Source organism: Lynx rufus, unplaced genomic scaffold (assembly GCF_022079265.1).
Source record: "Lynx rufus isolate CCGP_SWC_20201006 ecotype Redwood Valley unplaced genomic scaffold, mLynRuf1.p SCAF_7, whole genome shotgun sequence".
Taxonomy (NCBI): domain Eukaryota; kingdom Metazoa; phylum Chordata; class Mammalia; order Carnivora; family Felidae; genus Lynx; species Lynx rufus.
Genome location: NW_025814889.1, coordinates 13,739,325 through 13,764,556, shown reverse-complemented (window position 1 = coordinate 13,764,556; position 25,232 = coordinate 13,739,325). Strand labels below are relative to the sequence as shown.

The following is a 25,232-nucleotide window of genomic DNA, read 5'->3' as shown; positions in this document are numbered from 1 at the left end:
GTTTATTAAAATTTAAAAGAATAGTCTTTTGATTTATTCTTTGGCCATGCACATTCGTTTTATTTTATTTTACTTTATTTTATTATTTTTACTTTATTTTTTTAACTTACATCCAAGTTAGTTAGCATATAGTGCAACAATGATTTCAGGAGTAGATTCCTTAATGCCCCTACTCATTTAGCCCATCCCCCCTGCAACAACCCCTCCAGTAACCCTGTTTGTTCTCCATATTTAAGAGTCTATTATGTTTTGTCCCCCTCCCTGTTTTTATGTTATTTTTGCTTCCTTTCGCTTGTGTTCATCTGTTCTGTGTCTTAAAGTCCTCATATGAGTGAAGTCATATGATATTTGTCTTTCTCTGACTGACTAATTTCGCTTAGCGTAATACCCTCCAGTTCCATCCATGTAGGTGCAAATGGCAAGATTTCATTCTTTTTGATTGCCGAGTAATACTCCATTGTATATATATACCACATTTTCTTTATCCATTCATCCCTGGATGGACATTTGGGCTCTTTCCATACTTTGGCTATTGTTAATAGTGCTGCTATAAACATGGGGGTGTGTGTGCCCCTTTGAAACAGCATCCCTGTATCCCTTGGATAAATACCTAGTAGTGCAATTGCTGGGTTGTAGGGTAGTTCTATTTTTAATTTTTTGAGGAACCTCCATACTGTTTTCCAGAGTGACTGCACCAGCTTGTGTTCCCACCAGCAGTGCAAAAGAGATCCTCTTTCTCCGCATCCTCGCCAACCTCTGTTGTTGCCTGAGTTGTGAATGTTAGCCATTCTGACGGGTGTGAGGTGGTATCTCATTGTGGTTTTGATTTGTATTTCCCTGATGATGAGTGCTGTGGAGCATTTTTTCATGCGTCGGTTGGCCATCTGGATGTCTTCTTTGGAGAAATGTCTATTCATGTCTTTTGCCCATTTCTTCACTGGATTATTTGTTTTTTTGGGTGTTGAGTTTGATAAGTTCTTTATAGATTTTGGATACTAATCCTTTATCTGATAATCCATTTGCAAATATCTTCTCCCATTCTGTCAGTTGCCTTTTAGTTTTGCTGATTGTTTCCTTTGCTGTGCAGAAGATTTTTATTTTGATGAGGTCCCAATAGTTCATTTTTACTTTTGTTTTCCTTGCCTCTGGAGATGTGTTGAGTCAGAAGTTGCTGTGGCCAAGGTCAAAGAGGTTTTTGCCTGCTTTCTTCTTGAGGATTTTGATGGCTTCTTGTCTTACATTGAGGTCTTTCTTCCAATTTTGAGTGTATTTTTGTGTATGGTGTAAAAGTGGTGAAAAAAGTGAAAGTGGTCCAGATTCATTATTCTGCAAGTCGCTGTCCAGTTTCCCCAGCACCTTTTGCTGAAGAGACTGTCTTTATTCCACTGGATATTCTTTCCTGCTTTGTCAAAGATTAGTTGGCCATATGTATATGGGTCCATGTCTGGGTTCTCTATTCTGTTCCATTGATCTGAGTGTCTGTTCTTGTGCCAGTACCATACTGTCTTGATGATTACAGCTTTGTAATACAGCTTGAAGTCTGTGCACTTTTTCTTTTAAAGCTTTTTATTTTATTTTATTTTATTTTATTCTTATTCTATTTATTTATTAATGTTTATTTTAGAGATAGAGACAGCATGTAAGTGGGGGAAGAGCAGAGAGAGAGGGAGATGCAGAATCCAAAGCAGGCTCCAGGCTCTGAGCTGTCAGTACAGAGCCCGACATGAGGCTCGAACTCACAGACTGTGAGATCATGATCTAAGCTGAAGTCGGATGCTTAACAGACTGAGCCACCCAGGTCCCCCTTATTTTGTTATTTAAAAAAAAATTGTTTTTAATGTTTGTTTATTTTTGAGAGAGGGAGGGAGAGAGACAGAGCACGAGTGGGGGAGGGGCAGAGAGAGAGCAAGACTCAGAATCTGCAGCAGGCTCAGAACTGTCAGCACACATATCGGACAAAGGGCTAGTATCCAAAATCTATAAAGAGCTCACCAAACTCCACACCCGAAAAACAAATAACCCAGTGAAGAAATGGGCAGAACACATGAATAGACACTTCTCTAAAGAAGACATCCAGATGGCCAACAGGCACATGAAAAGATGCTCAACGTCGCTCCTCATCAGGGAAATACAAATCAAAACCACACTCAGATATCACCTCATGCCAGTCAGAGTGGCCAAAATGAACAAATCGGGAGACTATAGATGCTGGCGAGGATGTGGAGAAACGGGAACCCTCTTGCACTGTTGGTGGGAATGCAAATTGGTGCAGCCACTCTGGAAAACAGTGTGGAGGTTCCTCAAAAAATTAAAAATAGACCTACCCTATGACCCAGCAGTAGCACTGCTAGGAATTTACCCAAGGATACAGGAGTACTGATGCATAGGGGCACTTGTACCCCAATGTTTATAGCAGCACTCTCAACAATGGCCAAATTATGGAAAGAGCCTAAATGTCCATCAACTGATGAATGGATAAAGAAATTGTGGTTTATATACACAATGGAGTACTTACATGGCAATGAGAAAGAATGGAATATGGCCCTTTGTAGCAACGTGGATAGAACTGGAGAGCGTTATGCTAAGTGAAATAAGCCATACAGAGAAAGACAGATACCATATGGTTTCACTCTTATGTGGATCCTGAGAAACTTAACAGAAACCCATGGAGGAGGGGAAGGAAAAAAAAAGGTTAGAGTGGGAGAGGGCCAAAGCATAAGAGACTCTTAAAAACTGAGAACAAACTGAAGGTTGATGGGGGGTGGGTGATGGGTATTGAGGAGGGCACTTTTTGGGATAAGCACTGGGTGTTGTATGGAAACCAATTTGACAATAAACTTCGTATATTGAAAAAACAAAACAAAACAAAAAACTGTCAGCACAGAGCCCGACGTGGGACTCAAACCCACAGACCGTGAGATCATGACCTGAGCCGAAGTCGGATGCTTAACCGACTGAGCCACCCAAGTGCCCCTAAGATTTTTATTTTTAAATATTCTCTGCACCAGACATGGGTCTCTAACTTATAACCCTAAGATTGAGTCACATGCTGTGCCCACTGAGTTGGCCAGGTGCCCCTTTTGCAGCTGTGATGGGACTGAGATAGTCACAGTTGGTGGGATGTTGGGAATTTCTCTCATGCTTTTTTTTTTTTTTAAGTTTATTTGTTTATTTTTGAGAGAGAGAGAAAGCAGCGGAGGGACAAAGAGAGAGGGAGACAGAATCCCAAGCAGGGTCTGTGCTGTCAGCACAGAGTCCATTGTGGGGCTTGAACTCTTGGAACTGTGGGATCATGACCTGAGCCGAAATCAAGAGTTGGACGCTTAGCCAACTAAACCCCCCAGGTGCCCCTGCTCTGATGCTTTTTAAGCCAGCTTAGTTTCTGAATGATTGGAGATAACTGATAATATGATGAAATGTATTTTCTGGTTACCCAGATGGTTCCTTTTGGATTGTACTGAAACAGCTTTTCTAAATTTCTTCCTTTCAGCTTGAAGGTTTGTTTATACTGTTCACCTGTTACTAAAGAGTTGTTGTTAACTAACCCGAGGTACAGATTTTGGGAGAAACGAATTGTAAGTTTCATTTTTCAAATGGCACTAATTCCTTTTCTCAAGTGGGAAATATTTTTCAAGGTAGATTGAACAACATGTTGGGATTATTCACAGCGCAGTTCCTCCTACACTACATTTATCCGCATTTATTACAATATTGATGTTTAGTCTTAGTAATTCATCAGTTTAGAAGAGGTCGACATTTTATTGTTGCAGATTTGTTTTTCTTATCTCTGAACGGTTTGATCTGGGGTCTTAGTTTTATTGGTTTAGTCTCATTAACTCTTGCTAAGTTGTATTTTATTTATTTATTAAAAACATTTTTTTTAATGTTTATTTATTCTTGAGAGGGAGAGAGACAGAGTGCGAGTGGGGTAAGATCAGAGAGAGAAGGAGACACAGAATCCGAAGCAGGTTCTAGGCTCTGAGCTGTCAGCATAGAGCCTGACGCAGGGCTGGAACTCACAAGACATTAGATCATGATGTGAGTTGAAGTCAGATGCCTAACTGACTGAACCAACCAGGTGCCCCTTGCTGAGTTGTATTTTAATACTTCAAAGTATAAAATGTTTACTGACGCAATTGATAAATCCTTTTATGCAGGTCATGGCATGGTTTAGGAAAAATGAACATAGTTTGTGGGTTATCATAAGGGACGATGACTGGAGTGAAAATAGGACGGGCAACTTTGAATCTGACAGGGTAAATTGGATCTGTCCAATGGAAGGTCGATAGTAAAGGGGGAAGCAAAACAATGGTATGTGGAAAATGTGAAGATGACAGGAAAAGTTCTGTTATAACAGTAATTACTGTAAATATGTCTTCAATTCTTGCTCAAAATACAGTTTTCTCAGTTTGGTTTAACAAAAATAAGCAAGATCCATCAGTGTTAGTCTACAAGAGACTTAGATAAACCAAAAAGATAAATGCAGGTTGAAATGGAAAAAAAAGAAAAGAAAAGATGTGCTAAACAATTAGAAACTAAAAATGCCAGGGTGGCAATTTGTCTATCATACCAAATAGAATCGAAGGCAAAAAAGACCTTAAGTTTCAAGGGGGATGTTATTTGCTGTCACAAGGAACAATGGACCAGGAAGACGTGAGCTTACATGCAATTGACAAAATAGCCTCAAAGTGGATAAAGTCATAACTGATCACCCGGGGCTCGATCTGAGAGAGAGAACCGCAGAGGGGGAGTGCATCCAGGGTTCACTGTATGGATTAAGCCTTAAATAATTGTGGGAGCTCGCAGAGAAGTCTGAACAGATGTCAGCGAGTCTGTTTGATGTTTGTCTGTTGACAGCTCTCAACTCTCACATCCTCTTTCCACGTCTGCCCCCGCAGGCTGATGAAAGCCTGCCCCTCCCTCCGCGCTGACCTGAAGTTGAAACCACGCAAGCCCCGGCACACCCGCTAACCCCAGTAAAAGCAGGGCCACTCACTCCTATCCCCTCTCAGCCTCAAGAGCCACTTCCTCCCAGCTGGGGGCACTGCCGTCCTCTCCCCAAAAAGTGTGTCCACACACTCTTGGTGCAGGCGTGGCATCTTCAGCCTCCACCTCTGACGGTAGCTAGGGTGGGGTCTGTCCCCACTCCGCAGGGGGACACAACAGCAAGGCTGTAACCTTGGCCTGAGTATTAAGCCTGGGGTTGTTGTGGTTCACCCCTGCCAGCTGTGGGGAAGGGGAGCTGAGCAAGCAATGAAGAGCGGAGAGACGCTGGAACCTACAAAGACAAACTGGAACCCCCGTCTGTCTTCCACTCCTCCCAGCCCTGTAGTGTAGCCGCCCCTATTGCCGCCGTGTTGCACACTCCTGACCCGGGCCCCCCAAGAAGCGGAGGATATGGAGCCGAAGGCGGGGGTTGCCGCGGTCCTGCCCTGCGTCTGCGGGTTGAGCCGTCAGATCCTCAGCGTGCATGAGCTGAGTAGAACTTCTGGCAGCTTCAGAGCACGAAGAAATGGTTGCTGCTTCTCTTTGGCCTTCCAGATCTCACGCGGAAGTTTCTTGGGGCCAGCCCCAAGCTGGAGGCGCACATGGAAGGGACTTCTAGGACAGTTCCCACTCAGCTGAGTTGATGTGGTACAAGGGCCGCCTCCCAATCTGGGGAAGACCAGGCGGCCCCACTGTTGTAGCTGGAGCACTTCCCACGCGGCTCCGAGAGACTGGAGATGAAGGAGACAGGAAGACACAAGATTCGAAGGACATGATGAATGGGAACTAATAGCAATCCATAGCTTTACACCCACAGGGAAAACAAGATCTTTGGTGTACGTGGAACATTTACAACAACTGACCACATCCTGTGTCCCAAAAGAAGTAAGAAGTCCTAGCGATCTGTGCTCTGACCACAATGCAGTGATGCTGGGAGTCACAGATAAAAAGGACAGCTGAAATCATCCCACACACATGAGAACTAAATGCATACAATAAACAACCATTAGGTTCAAGAGGAAATTGTAAAGAAAAACATCCAATACTTCGAACTGATGGACAGCGAGAACACGACACATCAAAGTGTGTGGAACACTGCTGAATTAGTGCTTGAAGGGAAATTGATAGCGTCCAGTACATTTCCGAGAAAACAAAGACTAGAATTAAATGAAATAGGACTTCAACTCAATAAGAAGGAAAAGGAGCAACAAAGCAAATGTAGGGATATGTGGAAGAAGGAAATAGTAAAGATGAAAGGACAAGTTAGCGATACAGAGACTGACAACCACCACAGAAAATAAAAGGGAAGATTAACAAAAGTAAACGCTCATCCTTAGAGGAATAGAGAGATATTTCCGCCAAGATTGATTTAAAAAAAGAAGATGCATATACAAATATGATAAAAAGGAAAATAACTATTAATAGCAGTAATGCAGTTTTTGAAAATTAATGACAGTATGATAGTTTAGACAGAGTGGATAAAAATCTAGATAAGCAGGAAAATACCAAATTGAGGCAAGAAAAGTGGAGAACTTGAATAAACATCGAAGAAATTAAAACAACTTACAAAGATCACTTCTTCAAAAAAGCCCCAGGTCCAGATGGTTTTATAGGTGCATTTTGCCAAATGTTCAAAGGACAGACAGTCCCCATACTAGATGAGTTTTTATAGGATATAATAGAGAAGCTGCTCACCTTGCCGGCAAAACTGATAATGATAGTGCATGGGGGAGAAAGGCCATTTGATATATGACCATGTGAGCATCCTAACTAAGGTAATAGCTACCTGAACCTAACAGTAGTAGACAACAGTGCATTGTGGATGCAGCGTGTTTATTCCAGAATGCAAGTATATTCTTAACATCCAAATCTCCCATCACTGTAAGTTTTATGAAAAATTATGTTAATTCATTTGTCAGCTTCTTACTGAATCCCTCTTGTGCTAGTTGCTGTTCTAGTAAACTGTGCAAGGGCACCGTGGAGCCCTCTGCCCTGTGGATTAGGCCAGTACCTCATGGACTGACTTGGGGCTGGCCCCAGGCTGAGTTCGGCAGCACAAAACCTAAACATGTAGAGCACATGACCACATGTTTTACAAAGATTCAAGTTCATAAGGAGTGGGGAACAGGAGTTTAGGGATGGGGAGGTGCAGGGAGAAGAGTTGTATTCTCTAAAAATTTTTATTTTCAATGTTTACTTATTTTTGAGAGAGAGAGAGTGGAGAAGAGGCAGAGAGAGAGGGAGACAGAGAACGCAGGCTCCAGGCTCTGAGCTGTCAGCACAGTGAGAAGAGTTGAATTCATGGAAATAGAATTGCTGCGTCAAAGGATATTTAACTTTATAAGGCATTTAATCCATGTTGCCCTGTGAGCCATGAGAAAGGCAGTGCTTTAGCTCTGTCATTTCCAAGCTGTTAAAATGTTTCGCATAGTGAAATAAATCAGAAATTGTTGTGCAGAGAGGCTTAGGAACTTCTCTTTGTCCCGTTTTTGTGTTTGAGATGTCAAAAAGCCGTGAAAAACTGTGAAAATACTTAGTATGATGTCTGTATGATCTCTTATTTTAATAGATATCAATTGAAATTGAAACTCCTACCCAGATATCGTTAGTCGATGAAGCATCAGGCGAGGTAAGTATATATTAAATACAATTTAAAAAAATTATTGAGTGCTAAAATGATTATCTTCTTCTGTGATTTTGAATGTTCATTTAACTATAAGTAAAAATTACAGCAATTGAATGAGTTTGTAGGGGGAAAAATTTGTGATCTTTTTGTCTTCTCCATCCAAAGCTTTGGACACGACTTGTGTCTGATTCGTTCCTTTCTAGTAGTACCTGCTAATGGTGAAGACTCCAGCTGTTGATATTTCTACGTGATGTCATGGTCACGTTTATTAAGTTGATCATAATATTCAGGATATAAAATGGTGCTTAATGCTTTTGTAGCAAATTTATGTATAGTTTGATTTTTTTTTTTTTTGACTCATTTTGTTATTTAAGAAAGAGACCCTGTCCAGGTGGATCTAATGTATTTTTTTGTCCTTAAATTTAGAAGCAGGTACTTTTGTGTTGTGAATGTATTGTTTTAATAATAAGCACGACTGCAGATGTACTGTTTATTTGTTTATTGACATGCATGTGGGGGAGGCAGAGAGAGAGAGACAGAATCCCAAGCAGGCACCCACTCTGTCACCGAGCCCAACGCGGTACTCAGTCCCACAAACTACAAGATCATGACCTGAGCTGAAATCAAGAATCAACGCTTTGGGGCGCCTGGGTGGCTCAGTTGGTTAAGCGTTTGACTCTTGGTTTCAGCTCAGGTCATGGTCTCTAGATTCATGGGTTCAAGCCCTGCATCGGGCTCTGTGCTGAAAATGTGGAGCCTGCTTGGGATTCTCTCTCTGCCTCTTTCTACCCTGCCCCACTTGCTCTCTGTCTCTCTCTCAAAAAATAAATAAACATTAAAACTATTAAAAAAAAAGAGTCAGCACTTAACTGACTGGGCCACCCAGACACCACCCTTTTATTTATTTATTTTTTACTTCAAATTATTCCTGGGGCCTGGAGGTATTTTCCTCTTTTGTGACAACTCTAATTAATATTCCATTCCATGGTCTGGGTATAACTGCTTTGTTCACACGGGGAACTCTATAGGGTGTCTGTTGTGTGACTACCACCAGGCAGGGGCTGACTTTTCACATTTCCTCTCTGGAGGAGATGGGGCCTGGAAAGTAGTACTCATTGAATTGTTGCCCGAGGGACGACTCTGTGAGACTTAGAAGTCACCAAGATTTGTTTCCTTTCTCGGGCTGAAAGGAGGGAAGAAGGAAAGCCTGAAGGTTCCTAACAACTCGGTTGACTGACACTTTTCCGAGACTCCTCTAATTGCCTCACTGCCTCGCCACTCCTGTGGGTGAGAGGCTTTCTCAAAACGGCACGGGACAGCTCTTGTTGACCAGAGTCTCGCCGTCCCACCCTGGTCTTCTTGTGTGCTGTGGCTTTGCGTATTGTGTCTCCAGCACTCAGCACAGGACCATGCTTTAAAGGGGCCACCAGAGCGAATGATGGTAGACTTCTGATAGCGAGCCGGTGTGTCCAGAGCTCTGCCCAAATAGGACAGTACACTGGACAGTGGTGACCGGGGGCCAGGCTACATCAGGTGTTTTCTATTTCCTTTTTTTTTTTTCAGTTTAGTAATAGCTTTATTGAGATGTAATATACCATACAATTTATTGAGATATCATATACCATCCGATTCACTGGCTTTTTTTTTTTTTCTAACGTTTATTTATTTTTGAGACAGAGAGAGAGACAGAGCATGAACGGGGGAGGGTCAGAGAGAGGGAGACACAGAATCCGAAACAGGCCCCAGGCTCCGAGCTGTCAGCACAGAGCCCGACGGTGGGGCTCGAAGCCCGGACTGCGAGATCAAGACCTGAGCTGAAGTCAGCCGCTTAACCGACTGAGCCACCCAGGTGCCCCTCACTGGCTTTTTTTAAAAGAAGATAGAAGTTCATTACTTTTTTTTTTTTAAGTTTATTTATTTTGAGAGAGATAGAGAGCGAGTGGGGGAGGGGCAGAGAGGGAGGAAGAGAGAGAATCCCAAGCGGGCACCACACTGTCAGCACAGAGCCGGATGCCGGGCTTGATCCCACAAACCATGAGATCATGATCGAAGCCAAAATCAAGAGTCAGACCCCTAACCGATTGAGCCACCCAGGCGCCCCTGTCACTGGCTTTCAGTGTATTCACAGAGTTGTGTATTCATCACCCCAATCAATTTTAGAAAGGAATCCCTGTCCCCATTAGCAGTCATTCCCCATTTCTCCCTCCCCAGCCCATGGCAACCCCTACTCTCCATCTGTTGGATTTGCCTAACCTGAACATTTCATATGAGTGGAATCGTACAATGTGTGGTCTTGTGGTCTCGTGTGACTCACGCCTTTCACTTTGCATGATGGTTTCAGGGTTGACCCATGTTGTGGTATGTATCAGTATTTCGTCTCTTTTTGTGGTCAGATAAGACTCCACTGTGTGGATAGGCCACATTTGGTTTATTTACTCATCGGTTGATCAATATTCAGGCTCCTACTAGTCTTTGGCCAGTATGGATAGTACTGCTGTGAACATTTGTGCGTGGGTTTTCATGTGGGTATAAGTTTTCATTTCTTTCGTGTGTGTACTTGAGAGTGGAATTGCTGGGTCATCCAGTCACTGTATGTTTAACTGTCACTTTGTGGGCAACGATTCCCCTTGTGTCCAGGATTTGGTGCACGAGGAAATCAGAAAAGGCATACCACGTTCTTGAGAACTACTTGAATATATTCTGTTAAGGAGGGCTTTTTTAGGCTGGGTCCTAACACTAACTTCTGTTACTATTATTTTTTCTTTATTTTCTTTTTAGAAGGAAGAGATTGTTGTGACTCTCTTACCAGCTGGTCATTGTCCAGGATCAGTTATGTAAGGGGGCTCATCTACTTCACCATTTTATTTTACGTAGATGTGTGTTGTATTTATGTAAATGAATCTTTAGGGCCCAGAAAATAGTATGTGCAGGGAGATTTCTTGACTTCTTTAAAATGTAGATGGCAATTTCTTTAGTCTTCGTTTCTAAATTGAACTTGGGGGACTGAAGCAAAGATCGAGTTTGAAATGTGGCTTCTTATAATGGAAGTCTTCAATGGCCATTTCTCCGTTGACTTTGCATTTTCCTACCACATGGATTTTTCTCTCTGTGTGCAGGAAAGATCTCCTGTAGTTGAGAGGGCTTACATATTTCAGGGGATTTCTATTGCCACTGCAGTAGTATTCCAGTATGTGCTTTTTTCCTACCCCAGGGGAAAGGTGGCCGCTGAGTGCCTGGTGTGGTTTAGAGCTACTGACATCCCATTAACCCTGTATCGGAGGTGGCTATGTGTGGCAGGAAACATTTGCTATGGATTTAGTGTTTATTTGCTTTATTAGGATTCTGTATGAGACTTAGAAGTCACCAGGATGTATTTCTTTCTCAGGTTTTTATTTCAGGGCAATAACGGAACGGTCTTGTACACGGGAGACTTCCGATTGGCACAGGGGGAAGCTGCCAGAATGGAGCTCCTGCATTCTGGGGGCAGGTACTGGGCTTCACGTAATCCTTGAATGACCGAACCGTCTGCAAAGTCATATTCCTCCTCCCCCCACCCCCCAAATGCAAGCCTTTGTTTCCATTAGAAATCACAGTTTATTATGTGTCACAGTAAAGCAAGTTTTTCTTTTTCGGGTGGGATGATGGCAACATTCTGTGTGTTGATTGGGGTAGTACTTATGTGAACTTGTCAACATTCATTGAACCTTATGTATAAAATCTGTGTATTTTATTGTGTGGCAATCATTTCCCAACATAGTTGATTTAACAGAAAAATTCCAAGTGGAATGGGACACCCTATAAAATAACTGAGAGTTTAAAGTTTACGTATATTTTATTTCACAGTGGATGGTTAATACGAATTGTTGCTGTTGCTGTTTTTCCAGAGTGAAAGACATCCAAAGTGTATACCTAGATACTACTTTCTGTGATCCGAAATTTTACCAGATTCCTAGTCGAGTAAGTCTCCTTGGAGAAGTAGGGTGGTGACTGGACCGTGGCCATTATTTTTAGTAGGAAGTTTGTAGAATAACAAGTCAGATCATAATTGTCCCCGTTGGCCTTAATATCTGTGACTGTTGGGAATGGAAGGGGTGACGATGCTCTTAAAAGTGTCCAGTGCCTTTTAAAATCCCGCCCAGGAGGAGTGTCTGAGTGGAATATTAGAGCTGGTTCGCAGCTGGATCACTCGGAGTCCGTACCATGTCGTGTGGCTGAACTGCAAAGCAGCTTACGGGTATGAGTATCTGTTCACCCATCTGAGCGAGGAATTTGGAATCCAGGTACGGTGACAGCTCTTTCTTTTCTGTTGTTCCTTCCAGCCTCTCCTCTCCTCCCCCAGAGACCAAGCCCAGTAGCAGAGGGAAGCAGCCCGTCACAGGGCGTGTGTGGCGCAAGTTGGAAGCCCCTGTGAAGTAGGATGTCACCTCTGTTTGTCCACCTCCTCAGGGGAGGAGCCTACGGCAGCCCTGGTGGCAGAGAGGAGCCCACAGAGGAAGTATTTTTTTTCAAAACTGTGGGTCACACAATAAATTTCGTGATTGTGATGAGCATTGAAAATAACTTGGGGAGCACCTGGGTGGCTCAGTCGCTTAAGTGTCCAACTTTGGCTTAGGTCGTGATTGTAGTTCGTGGGTTTGAGCTCCGCATCAGGCTCTGTGCTGACAGCTCAGAGCCTGGAGCCTGCTTCCAATTCTGTCCCCCTCTTTCTCTGCCCCTCCCCTGCTCTCACTCTGTCTCTCTCTCTCAAAAATAAATAAACATTAAAAAAAAAAGAAAGAATCTCGAACTAGAAATTATCTGAGTGTATAGCCAGAGTGATTATCGTTTTGTGACAGTTTATGTAGGGAATCAGACACATGCATTTACATGCATTTACATGCATGTCTGTTGTGTGTACTGGGAAATCTATTTCTTACTGAAGGTCACGGTCAAGGTATGTGAAAACCACTGTCCTAGAGCCCCGAATCCTGTGGGTGGATCCGTGTCAGATGAGGCTGGCGGGGAGTTTTCACCTGTCCCCTTGCCCGTGGTTCTGTGTGCCGGGCTCTGGAACCGAGCAACAGAGCCCGGCGTGGGAATGTGGCTGCTAAGCACGCGGCTGGTGCTCTCGTCCCCTCAGAGAAGATGGAGGTTTGGGAAAGGCTCTGAGTAAAACAAAGTGCTGGAGCTAGTTGGACTTTTTTTTTGTTGTTGTTTATTTATTTATTTTGAAAGAGAAGAGAGAAAGAGAGAGCACAAGCGGGGGTGGGGGGGGTGCAGAGGGGGACAGAGGATCCCAAGCAGGCTCCACACTGTCAGCTCAGAGCCCAGTGCAGGGCTCGAACTCACAAACCGTGAGATCGTGACCTGAGCCGAAGTCATTTGCTTAACGGACTGAGCCACCCAGGCGCCCTGGCTAGTTGGACACTGAAGTTCCACTTTGGTTTGGGCCTCGTAACATGGATCCCCCAGCTGACAAACGTGTGCCCGGAACTTAATTATACACAGAGTAATTCAGTAAAATAAAAAAGATCTAGCTTTTCTGCATTTGAGATTTAAAACATTCCTCCTCACTTCCTCTATTAAGTCTTGACTCCCTTAGTCCTTCTTTCCTTAATTTTGTCCTTCCTTAGGTCCTTCTGTCCAAATACATTGGTGTAAAGTTGCCAATTCTCCATTTTGGGAAGGATTTGCTTTCATTCTGAGATTGTCCTTCCTGTTGTTTTGGTGTTAAAGTGTCCCTTCAGATTAATGTTTATTTTTGAGGTAGGGGAGGGGCAGAGAGAGGGAAACACAGAATCCGAAGCGGGCTCCAGATTCCAAGCTGTCAGCACAGAGCCCGACGCAGGGCTCAAACTCACAAACTGTGAGATCATGACCTGAGCTGAAGTCTGACCCTTAACTGAGCGAGCCACCCACGCTTCCCGGCTTTTTAAATTAAAATCACAGCGATAACAGGTTGTGTGTGTACGCACGCACTTATCTATATTATCTGCCGTATATGTCTCCTCGTGTCCTGTCTCGGCCAAATACAGAGATGGCAGCTGCTTCTCAGTCCCTAATTTGTCTCGTACATTTTCGTGCATGTGAAATAGAGGAGGCAGGAAGCTCCTGGTCAGGAGGCTGAGGAGTGGCCAGGGAGGGGGGAGAGCAGCCTCTGGTGGTGACCTGGTGACCTCAGAGTCACCTGGAGTGAGCCCTCTCTTAGGCTCCTTAATCCCTCTGTAGGGGAAGGAAACAGTTTCATACCAGGAATTTAAAAAGGGGCAACAGGGAGGCTTCAGAGATGATCTGTGGCAACTTTTCAGGCCCCTTTATTTTTGTTGAGGATCGAAGTTTCTGTATCTCTGTCTATACATCTCAAAATTTACCCCTTTTAGTCTCCTACTTAGAGAGTCCAGAAAAGCAAATTTGTTGTTACTTCTTGTTAGTCATTAGTAAACAGGGAGGGAGCAGAATAGGCCACAGGATAAGTAAGCAATTGTGCTTGGATTCTTTTTATACTTGTCTTGGTATAAATTACCCACAGTGATTTGACATTATCCTAATCTGTTGTTAATCAGACTTCAAAATGAGAGTACTTTTTTTGCCATTTTGTAGTCCTAATATCAACTGAGGTACATGTTACTTACTTTGAAGAAGAGAATTTTTTTAATGTTTATTTATTTTGAGAGAGTGTGGGGGAAGAAAAGAGAGGGAGAGAGAGAATCCCAAGCAGGCTCTGCGCTTTCGGCATTCAGAACCTGAGGCAGGGCTCGAACTCGTAAACTGAGATTATGACCTGAGCCGAAATCCAGAGTCGGCTTAACCGACTGAGCCACCCAGGCTCACGTGTAGAAGAGTCTTCCACGAAAAACAGACACACTGGTTTAACAATTTAAAACAATAAAGACTACCTTAAAATTCTACAGGTGGCTCAAGTTTTTTTTGTTTTTCTGCATCTGCCCCTCCCCCTGTTAATCCAGTAAAGGGGCGTGTCGTAAGGGGCTTCTGGGTCTCTGCTTCCCACTCCAGCTGTGTTCCCCCCACCAACTGCCCTTACTCACCATGGCATGCGGGGGATGTGTCTTCACAAGTCAGTGATTCTTGTTTTCATCTGCTGTGTTCATGCTATATACCTGATATTTAGAATTAAGCTTGACACATAGTAGGCGTACAATAAATATTATTTGAATGACTCTTGATGGATTGAAGGACAGTAGAGTTGACCTTGAACAGCACAAGTTTGCACTGCACAGGTCCATTGATGCGTGGGTTTTCTTTGGTAAATACAGTATTGTATCCCAAACAGTAATGTATGGTGACAGATGGTAGCTATACTTGTGAACATAGTATAATGTATAGACTCACAGAGTTGTCTAAGCACTTACATTGTACGCCAGAAACTAATGTAACGTTGTGTGTCAACTATACTTCGATAGAAAAATACAGCACGGTACTCTAAGTGTATTTTCTCTTTCTTACAATTTTCTGAATAACGTTTTCTTTTCTCTAGCTTGCTTTATTGTAAGAGTATGGTATGTGATACATATACGAAATGTGTGCTAATGGACAGTTTATGTTACTGGTAAGGCTTCTGCTCAACATCAGCTGTTAGTAGTTAAGTTTTTGGGGAGTAGAAAGGTATGTGGATTTTTGACTGTGGGGGCTGGCGCCCCGACCCCTGTGTTGCTCGGGGTCAGTTGCATCAGCGTGATTCAATGAAGTCCACCAATTGGGCGTCCAGAATTTTTTATTACCACCACCAATAGGCGCTAAGGCTGACTGGTGTGAATATGATGTTTGTACTTTGTTGACGTCCTGACAGGATACCAGGGTGCACTGAAATAGCCAAAAACTAGGTTTCAAGAAAGAAGAGAGAGTTCGCTAAGTGGATAATTTGCCGTAATTAGCCCTGAACAACTTCTTTATAGAAACTACAACTCAAACAACATGCTCATCTGTGTTATTTTCCTCAGGTTCATGTGGACAAATTAGACATGTTTAGGAACATGCCCGACATTCTTCATCACCTCACAACAGACCGGAATACTCAGATCCATGCCTGTCGCCATCCGAAGGTACAGAGTATAAACTGTGTTTCTTATTGTTGGTGTGATGCATGAAAAGCAGAATTTTAGGTCCAGAAGGCACCCCTGAAATCCCATTTTCTAGGCCCTTCAGTTTACACATGTGAAAACTGAGGCAGAGATCCGACGGCGTTAGCCTGAGGCCGTGCACTGAGACATTCCAGTGCTCCTTGCCGTGAACCACGTTAGCAAATAGACACAGACCCAAAGGGTTTTTTTTTTTTTTAATAATGTTTATTTATTTTTGAGAGAGAGAGAGAGAGAGAGAGAGAGAGAGAGAGAGAGAGAGAGAGAGTGGGAGCAGGAGAGGGGCAGACAGAGAGGGAGACACAGAATCTGAAGCAGGCTCCAGGATCTGAGCTGTCAGCACAGAGCCTGATGCGGGGCTCGAACTCACAAACTGTGAGATCATGACCTGAGCTGAAGTCGGACGCTTAACCAACTAAGCCACCTGGGCGCCCCCAGACCCCCAGGGTTCTTAATGAAATATATCCATATACATTTGATACATATTTATTTGTAATGAGTTATGTAGTGACTAATGTATTTATCATGAAATTAATATGTTAGTGCTTATGATTTAAGAAAACATTTATAATCCATTACGATATATGTTTGAGACTCATGACCTATGTGCACATTTGTAAACGACTTTTCTTCTACTCATTTGAGATAAATAGCTAGATATAACTTTGCTTCAGATTTTGAAATAGTTTTATCTCTTACTAGTCCAATTTCAAATTAGCATTTCTAGGTCTTTGCAACTCATTTGTTATTTATTTTTGTTATTTTTTAAATTTTTTTATTTTTTAAAATTTACATCCAAATTAGCATATAGTGCAACAATGATTTCAGGAGTAGATTACTTAGTGCTCCTTAACCATTTAGCCCATCCCCCCTCCCACAATCCTTCCCGTAACCCTCAGTTTGTTCTCCATATTTATGAGTCTCTTCTGTTTTATCCTCCTCCATGTTTTTATATTATTTTTCTTTCCCTTCCCTTATGTTCATCTGTTTTGTCTTATAAAGTCCTCATATGAGTGAAGTCATATGATTTTTATCTGTCTCTGACTAATTTCACTTAGCATAATACCCTCCAGTTCCACGTAGTTGCAAATGGCAAGATTTCATTCTTTTTGATTGCCGAGTAATACTCCATTGTGTGTGTGTGTGTGTGTGTGTGTGTGTGTGTGTGTGTGTGTGTGTGTATACACACACATATATATATATATATATATATATATATATATATATACATATATATATGTATATACTACATCTTCTTTATCCATTCATCCCTGGATGGACATTTGGGCTGTTTCCATACTTTGGCTATTGTCGATAGTGCTGCTATAAACAAGGGGGTGCATATGTCCCTGTGAAACAGCACACTTGTATCCATGGATAAATGCCTAGTAGTGCAATTGCTGGGTCGTAGGGTAGTTCTATTTTTAGTTTTTTGAGGAACCTCCAAACTGTTTTCCAGAGTGGCTGCACCAGCTTGCATTCCCATTTTTGTTATTTATTTTTGAATGCCGCCCTAGAACTCCCTTCATTTATTAAAAGCCCTTCTATTATTAAATGTCAGGTATTAAATTTCGGATTTGCCCTCAACATTTTGTTTCATTTCATTTTATATAGTCATTCAGCATCGCAAATATTAAATCATGATCTTCAGAAGCTGGGGTTTGCATCATCATAATTTTCCCCTAAGATTTCAAATATCTGAGCATTCAGATGCTGAATAATTTTTATTTTAGTAAACACTGCATTTATATACTTACATACTCATTGTGGTAGTAACATTGGCTCCATCACCCGAAAACCTAATGTAAACTTGATCGGCCCTAAAGTAAAGCATAATGTAAAAAAAAAAAGAAAGAATTCTTATCTACAGCATGGAATATTCTACTTCAGACCACTGTAGGATAGCTACAAGGTAAGAGATTATTTTGATAATTGGTAAGCTGCATATTATAACTCGAGTCATCAGTTTCATTCTTTTGTTTGTGTGTCTACACACACACACACACATACTCATTGAATTTACGGATGGATCAAAGTCATGTACATACAGAATAGCAACTATTTTGTCCCTTTTTTTTTTTTTAAGTTTATTTATTTATTTTTTGAGAGTTCACAGGGGAGCGAGATTGAGAGAGACTCCACATTGTCAGAGCAGAGCCCGATGCGGGGCTCAGACTCACGAACCATGAGATCATGACTTGAGCTGAAATCAGCAATCAGGCACTTGACTGACTGAGCCACCCAGATGCCCCTTATTTGTCCCTTTTCTGTTGGACTTGTAGCCTCTGGTCCTTACAAGCCCTGTAAATTGGCATATTTCTCTTTGCTCTGAGTTTTCTTGTATCCCATGAAGTAGCTAAATTGGCAACGGTCACTCCTGCCACTTCCCGCATGGCTACCTGCCTTGAAACACTCCTAGCGGCTTCGTTCTTAGGTCACGCGGCCTCGGGAGTACTGCTCACGGCTCGGGAGTACTGCTCACGGCTCAGGAGTACTGCTCACGGCTCGCAGAGCCCTGGTGCACCCCTGCAGCCCTCCTCCTCCTCAGCACACGCACCAAAGGCCCTTGATGACATTTGGTCTGCACTGAGTGCTAATGGTTTTGCAGGACCCCTGTCTAAACGTGATGTCTTTGGGAAAATAGTCCCATTGTCTTTCAGCTTTTTTTTTTTTTTTTTTTTTTTGCTTTATTCTCTAACTGTATTTTGAAAAAATTGGATGATCGGTAGCCTGTATTCACAGTTCCCCCAGTTGTATAGTAGTGTCCTGTTTTTAGTGTATGGAGGGGGAGCCGGGCACCCCTGGTGAAGGTCACAATGTGCGTTGTGGTTACTGTGGCCTCATTAGTCTCAAGTGTAGATCAAATCTCCCACATTTTGTTTTTCTTTCAGGACATTGACATTTTTGAAGAGTCCAGGCCAGTTCCGCAGAATGTTTCTAAATTTGGAATTATCTGATTATCTCCTCATGTCTGCTTTTTTATTTCATGTCTGTAAACTTATCACAGCGTTTGTTTTTGAGACCCTGCCCACAAACAGATTTGTTGAAAACGTGGAACTGTTTTTCGGTTTTTGAAATCTTTTTAGGCAGAAGAATATTTTCATTGGAATAAATTACCCTGTGGAAATATTTCCAAAAATACAATTCCACTCCACACAATCAGCATTAAGCCATCCACTATGTGGTTTGGAGAAAGGACCAGAAAAACAAATGTAATTGTGAGGTAAGAAAGCAATATCATAGGTCTTTTGAGAGAAACCTTGCTTTTGAGGCAAATTATGTGCTTTATTTTAGTTTAAATGCAAATCTAGCCTAACCCAAAGAGGGGGATGTATTATAATTGTGGAAAATAACTTCTGAAATTTAAACGCTAAAGAGGTTCTGCTTCCAAAACCTGTCTCCTGTCTAAATTTCCTGAGGTCTGCTCCAGTTGGGTGGCTCGAGAGTGAAGGCATCTTGTTTGGCCTCACTTGGGAGTGAGTTGACATTGTGGGGAACTAGAAGCCCTTGGTGGAGCTGAGGGGCATAATGATCAGCATATTGTAGCAACACTTCCTTAATATTGGGTATTCACAATGTCCACAAATCTTTATGTTTCTGGAAAGAGGTCCCTCTTGTCCCAGGGAGAAACCCTTGATTATAGGGTGATTTCATACCGGAATAGTGGAAGATGGGAAGGCATGAAATTTAAAACGTAGCTTAGTTTTGATAAAAGACCTCTAAATTTTGTGTTTTCCTTTCCTTTTAGGACTGGAGAGAGTTCATACAGAGCTTGTTTTTCTTTTCACTCTTCCTACAGTGAGGTAAGAGGATCCCACATCCTCAGAACCCCATTGCCAACTACTTCGGTGGCATTCATGTTGGATGGCAGCAGTCTAACCCCTTGGCTGCCAGAGGGATCTCTTTTTCTGTTGCTTAAGATTTGTTGTGGCTTTTCTGAAGGAAATTTAGGGAAGATATCTCAGTAGATGAGCTGTGTTTACCAAGCACAAAGGAAATTGCTATTAGCACCTGTTTTCAGCCTAAACACAGAAGAATTCGTATGATTAAGGTTTTCTTCCTGTCTTGCTTCCTGCATGTATTTTAACTTCCCCACTTCAATTGTTGTTTTCAGTCGTCATGAGAGGATCATAAATCCTTTTTAATTTTAAAATTTTATTGTTATTTTTTAAAGAGGATCTATAAAGCTTATCCGAAGGAGCACTATAGATAAAACCATTATGGGTGGCCTTAAGGTGCTGTCCAGAGTTTTGGTCTCTTCTAAAATTTGCGCTGGAAAGCTATTTAAAAAATAGTCCTGAACATTCAGCAATTGGGGAAGAATCAAAGTGACTGAGATAAAAACCTTGTCCTTAAGAAGGATGTATATTGTATTAGAATGACTCAGTTGAAGAAGGCCTATTAAATGGTTTTGTTAGGATCCTCTTTATATAGGAAATTGACCTACTACAGTGGAAGTTGATACGTGTGATTTATTTGCAAACTCCTCACGCACTTCCAAAGTAAATGCTAGCGTCTTCTAAGTGCTGAGTTTTAGTAATTTTGTGTATGTGTCAGGAAAAAAAAGGTATATAAAAGCAGACTTTGAATGACACTTTAAGTCACACATGATTTTAGTTTGACCATTGCAGCACTTAAAGATTGATTTCCCTGGGGGCTCCTCGGTGGCTCAGTTGGTTAAGCTCCGACTTTGGCTCGAGTCATGGTTTCACGGTTTGTGGGTTTGAGCCCTGCGTCAGGCTCTGTGCTGACAGCTCAGAGCCTGGAGCCTGCTTCGGATTCTGTGTCTCCTTCTCTCTCTGCCCCTCCCCAACTTGTGCTCTGTCTCTCTCTGTCTCTCAAAAAATAAATAAATGTAAAAAAGAAATTAAAAAAAAATTGATTTCCCTGGTAACTATTATTTTTGTATTTGGGATATGTGGTTACAGCACTGCAGCACTGAGCCGTGGATGTGTTAATGATTTGAACAGGTGGATTCTTCCAGAGCTCCAGGTAGTGGCATTCTTATCAAGTCAGCCATAGTACTGTAAATGACTAGCATATTATCAAAACATCACAGGGGCGTCTATGAAATATCTGACCTTACCTTTCAGGTGCAAATAGGTTATCCAAGAGCAGCTTGGAAGGAATTCACTGTGATGATAGATTTTAGTTAATGTGTTCTTCCCCCATTTTATCCTGAAATCTCATGTTGTTGTCAGAGTCCCCTCCTGGGGATCTGTCTTTGGTTGGCATCGGGCTCAGCATCGGGGTCCCTTCCTGTCCATCCTTCAACGGCTGGTATCCTTGCTGTCTCAGCCACGGGGCAGGTGTCTCGTTGGTGAAGAGTGTAGGCCTTACTTCTCACTCGGGGCTACATCTGGCCCCTTTCACTCCTTCGGTGTAGTTAGCACCCAAGTTGGGAAGCATAAGCATTCCTGGGATTTGATGCAATTACGTCCCAATAAGGAGATATTTCCCTGGTGTGTAAGCAGACACGAAGTGGCTGAACGCCCTCGCCCCTCCCCACTCCCCCTGGGTCAGCACCAGTGATCACACACAGCGGAGGGTCGCTTTGAGCTCTGCGGTGGGGAGACCTGCTTTCCTGAAAACTCTATTCATAAGCCTATATCCTAAGTATAGATCATGCTGAATTAGATTTATAAACATAAATAGATTTAAGGATCATTTCCTGTCAGTTTTGTTGTCTAAATACAGCTGATTCTCCTTATTTGTGGATTATTTCCAGGTTCACCTGTTCACTAAAATTTGTGACCCCAAAATAATAGTCACAGCACTGCATGGCTGTTTGCAGACATGCCTAGCAGAATGGTGGGAAAGGGGTTAACGACATGCATATTCCCAATTTCGGAATTGGGTGGTACTTACCCTCTCCGCTCAGCTCAGGGCTAACAGGTGTCCTTTTGCAGTCGGTTTAGCGCTGTGTTGAACACACTTCTGTGCTTTCTGCTGGGGACTTCCTGTTTAGAACAGCCCCTAAGTGCGAGGCTGGGGTGCTGTGTAGCGTTCCAAAGCATGCACAGAGGCAAGGGTGGGCCTTATGGAGAAAATACGTGTGTTTGATAAGCTTTTACAGACAGGAGTTATGGTGCTGTTGGGTATGAGTTCAATAGTAATGAATCAACAGTACGAATTAAGTAGGTGTCTTTAAACAGAAACCCACAGAAAACAAGGTGATGCACTGATGGGCTCACAGAGACACTGTGACCAGAGGTCCACTGGAACCTTGTCTTTTCCTCAGGAGCGTGGTTCAGTGTTTGCTAATTCTAATGTTTTTTAAGTTTATTTATTTTGAGAGAGAAAGGGGGGAGGGAGAGAGAGAGAGAGGCAGAGAGACAGGGTGAGAATCCCAAGCAGGCTCTGCACTGTCAGCACAGAGCCCAATGTGGGGCTCAAACCCATGAACTGGGAGATCGTGACCTGAGAGGAAGTTGGATGCTTAACCAATTGAGCCACCCAGGTGCCCCTAGTGTTTGCTAATTCTAGACCTCGAGAACATAACCCCTGTAGGTAATGAGAATGGACTGTGTTTGTGAATGGTCTTAAGGCAGGCATCTGATGTGACGACATCAGCTTGTACAGGTGACAAACGGTGGCTCTCTAGTGGGTGTCTCTTGTCTCCTGTGGCCACTTCATTTCTAAGTAGAAGCGAATCATTTCTGGTATAGGTTGACATTACTTTATCCCTGTTGCCTTGACAAGCCTCAGATTTCTGCTAGCCTCAGCTTTGAATTAATTATACAAATCGTAAAAGTTGTGGGCCGGTAAATAATAGTTTCTGTTTGCATGCCTGCTCTGAAAGTGCAGGAGAATTTGCTTATGAAATCTATCTGAAGAATGAATGGGTCTTGTTTTCCTCTCCTGTTTTCAGTAAGGTAGCCACTTTATTTTAATACGGAGTTATTGATAATTCCTAGATTCCTACCTCTTTTGATTTGGTTCTTTATTTGAAAAAGTTGTTCTGGGGTGCCTGAGTGGCTCAGTCAGCTAAGTGTCTGACTTCAGCTTAGGTCACGATCTCACGGTTATGGGTATGTGCTGACAGCTCAGAGCCTGGAGCCTGCTTTGGATTCTGTGTCTCCCTCTCTCTCTGCCCCGCCCAGCTCTCTCTTTCTCTCTCTCAAAAATAAACATTAACATTTTTTAAATAAAAAAAAAAGTTGGGTTCTAATGATTACTTAGAACTCAGTCTCCCCATTTGCAGAAGGGAATAAAAAACCTTTGTGTTGTCATTATAATTTTTTTAATGGATAATTTTTTTTAATGTGCTTTCAGAGTTTTGTTTGTTTTTTTTTTTTTAATGTTCATATGTTTTTGAGAGAGAGACAGAGACAGAGCACAAGCTGGGGAGGGGCAGGGGCAGAAGGAGACACAGAATAGGAAGCAGGCTCCAGGCTCTGAGCTGTCAGCACAGAGCCTGACGCGGGGTTCAAACCCACAGACTGCGAGATCACGACCTGAGCTGAAGTCGGACACTCAACTGACTGACCCACCCAAGGGCCCGTGTAATGGATAATTTCATTGAATGTTAAATATATGCCAGCTTGGTAACAGGCCAAGCACTTGACATGCGTTATCTCATTTATACTTCTAGATGAAGACCCTAACACTTAGAGACTTTCGGTAACTTAACCAAGATCACAAGGTCACCAAGATCTAATAAATGACAAAGCTGAAACTTGTCTGGGTTATGAGGAATAGCGGCAGAGTTTCTCTGTCGAGCATTCTGAGCTTTGCAGAAAATCAAGGTATTCATGAAATTTCTGCATGTAGTTGTCCTCTAGAGAAAAACATTACAACAAATCAAGCATCCTGGAAGATGTAATTTTCTTATTTTATTTGTTGGAGAAAAGAAATGTAATTCGACGAGCTTGCTTTTTTGTGTGTACTGAATACTCCACTTAATTCTAATTTACTTGAAGGGAATTTGTTAATTATGGGTGACTTTCTTAGACAAGGAAACTAATGCACTTTAAAGAAACAGAGAATCTTTGAGTTCCATTAGTCAGTGATTCTTAGTCCTTTCTGTGGAACAGAATCACCTGAAGAACATTTCAATATCCTGAATCCCAGGCCCCACTGTAGCTGAGTATCAAAAGGACTTTTGGGCATGGGGTCTCAGAGTTGGAGATTTCTTTCTCCTCTAATAGAGGCCCCCAGGTGATCCCCATGTGCAGCTAGTAGTGAGAACCACACCATGAGAAAGTTCTGCTCTTTCGCCTGGCCTCCCTTTTGTTTCCGTCTATAATACCCACATTTTTCACTGCAGAGATAATCGATCCATTTTATTTTCCTTCTTCTAGGTTAAAGATTTCTTGAGCTACATCTGTCCTGTGAATGTGTATCCCAATGTCATTCCAATAGGCACAACTATGGATAAAGTTGTAGAAATGTGAGTAATTGCTACTTGTGGAACTTGTGTCGTTGAACACGATGGATGCAGAGGATAGTTTCGGGTCTGAGAACAGGGGCCAGGACATAAGATGGCTGTAAATACGTGTCTGGTTGGGAGCATGATGGCTTTCTTCCAGTGGGTATGTTATAGATAATCCTAAAGGCTGCTGGGAGTCTGGCATAAGGGCACAGTTGGCATTGAGGCCCTCAAGAGAAAGGGCAGGCTGTATTTACACACTCTTGTATTTTATCATCACTGTGCCTTAGCTTCCAAACTCTAGAGTGAAGAGATCAAATTTATGAGATTTTGTAAGAGATAAGTCAACCCCATTAAACAGGTGAGAGTAATCAGCTAGCCATACTGTATTCCCTGAATGCCAGGTGTCACTGTAGTACTTAATAGTCTTGCAGAATAGGGAACTGCTTTTCTGTAAAGCAAGAGCAAATACATGGGTTTTGCTTTCCCTTAATCCTACAATTAGATAGCTATGTACCAGGTTGTATTTAAGTGCTCATATTTACCACTTAATTATAGTGAAGTGGTTTTTTAATTATTAAACATGGCTCTTTGGTTTTTAAAAGTAGTTATATGATTTTTCCCATGGCCAAGTTTTTATAATCTCTATAAAGTATGCTTACATTCCAGTAGCTTTCCCAACAGGAAAAATATAATGTTCATATTCGTTTCAGCTTAAAGCCTTTATGCCGATCTTCCCAAAGTACTGAGCCAAAGTATAAACCACTTGGAAAATTGAAGAGAGCTAGAAAAACTCACCTAGACTCAGGTAAGAAAATGACCCTGGATTCAGAGGTGTGGGTTTCAAGGCTACTCTGGCCTGGTGAAAGCAGCATTGGGCAGGGGTGGGCCTGGGACTGCTGTCACTCAGACTTGTTCCCATGGTCTCAGGAAGTGCTTTGTCTTTCTCCAGCCTGTGAAATCAGGAGTCCAATCTCCTTCACAGGTTTAAAACTGGTGACAGAGAGAACTGTGCCTGTACTGAATGGTGTTCTCAGCTTTCTGAAAGTAGGCCTTGTGGTTTGTATAGGCCATAAAGACAGGCTGGGCTGTTAATCTTGGAGATTTCCTTCAAGATACTAGTAAATGCTGACAGTGGAAACTTTTGCCATTTCCAACCAGATTGACCAGCAGA

The 25,232-nt window shown here is 42.4% G+C and overlaps 1 protein-coding gene across 10 annotated transcripts in view; it reads left to right on the top strand.

Annotated features, from left to right (window-relative positions):
- Positions 1-25,232, top strand: part of DCLRE1C (DNA cross-link repair 1C) — a 44,149-nt gene that overhangs the window by 6,475 nt on the left and 12,442 nt on the right. For 2 of the 10 annotated variants that reach the window (XM_047065303.1, XM_047065304.1), the window contains 11 exons: positions 3,491-3,497; positions 7,556-7,615; positions 10,391-10,446; positions 10,998-11,099; positions 11,497-11,569; positions 11,752-11,892; positions 15,550-15,651; positions 18,774-18,910; positions 19,436-19,490; positions 23,991-24,079; positions 24,772-24,866. In XM_047065303.1, coding sequence (XP_046921259.1) covers positions 3,491-3,497; positions 7,556-7,615; positions 10,391-10,446; positions 10,998-11,099; positions 11,497-11,569; positions 11,752-11,892; positions 15,550-15,651; positions 18,774-18,910; positions 19,436-19,490; positions 23,991-24,079; positions 24,772-24,866 — 917 coding nt within the window. Of the gene's footprint in view, positions 1-3,490; positions 3,576-7,555; positions 7,616-10,390; positions 10,447-10,997; positions 11,100-11,496; positions 11,570-11,751; positions 11,893-15,549; positions 15,652-18,773; positions 18,911-19,435; positions 19,491-23,990; positions 24,080-24,771; positions 24,867-25,232 lie in introns of those variants that run through there. The other 8 variants (XM_047065299.1, XM_047065302.1, XM_047065300.1 and 5 more) reach the window with 5 other exon arrangements.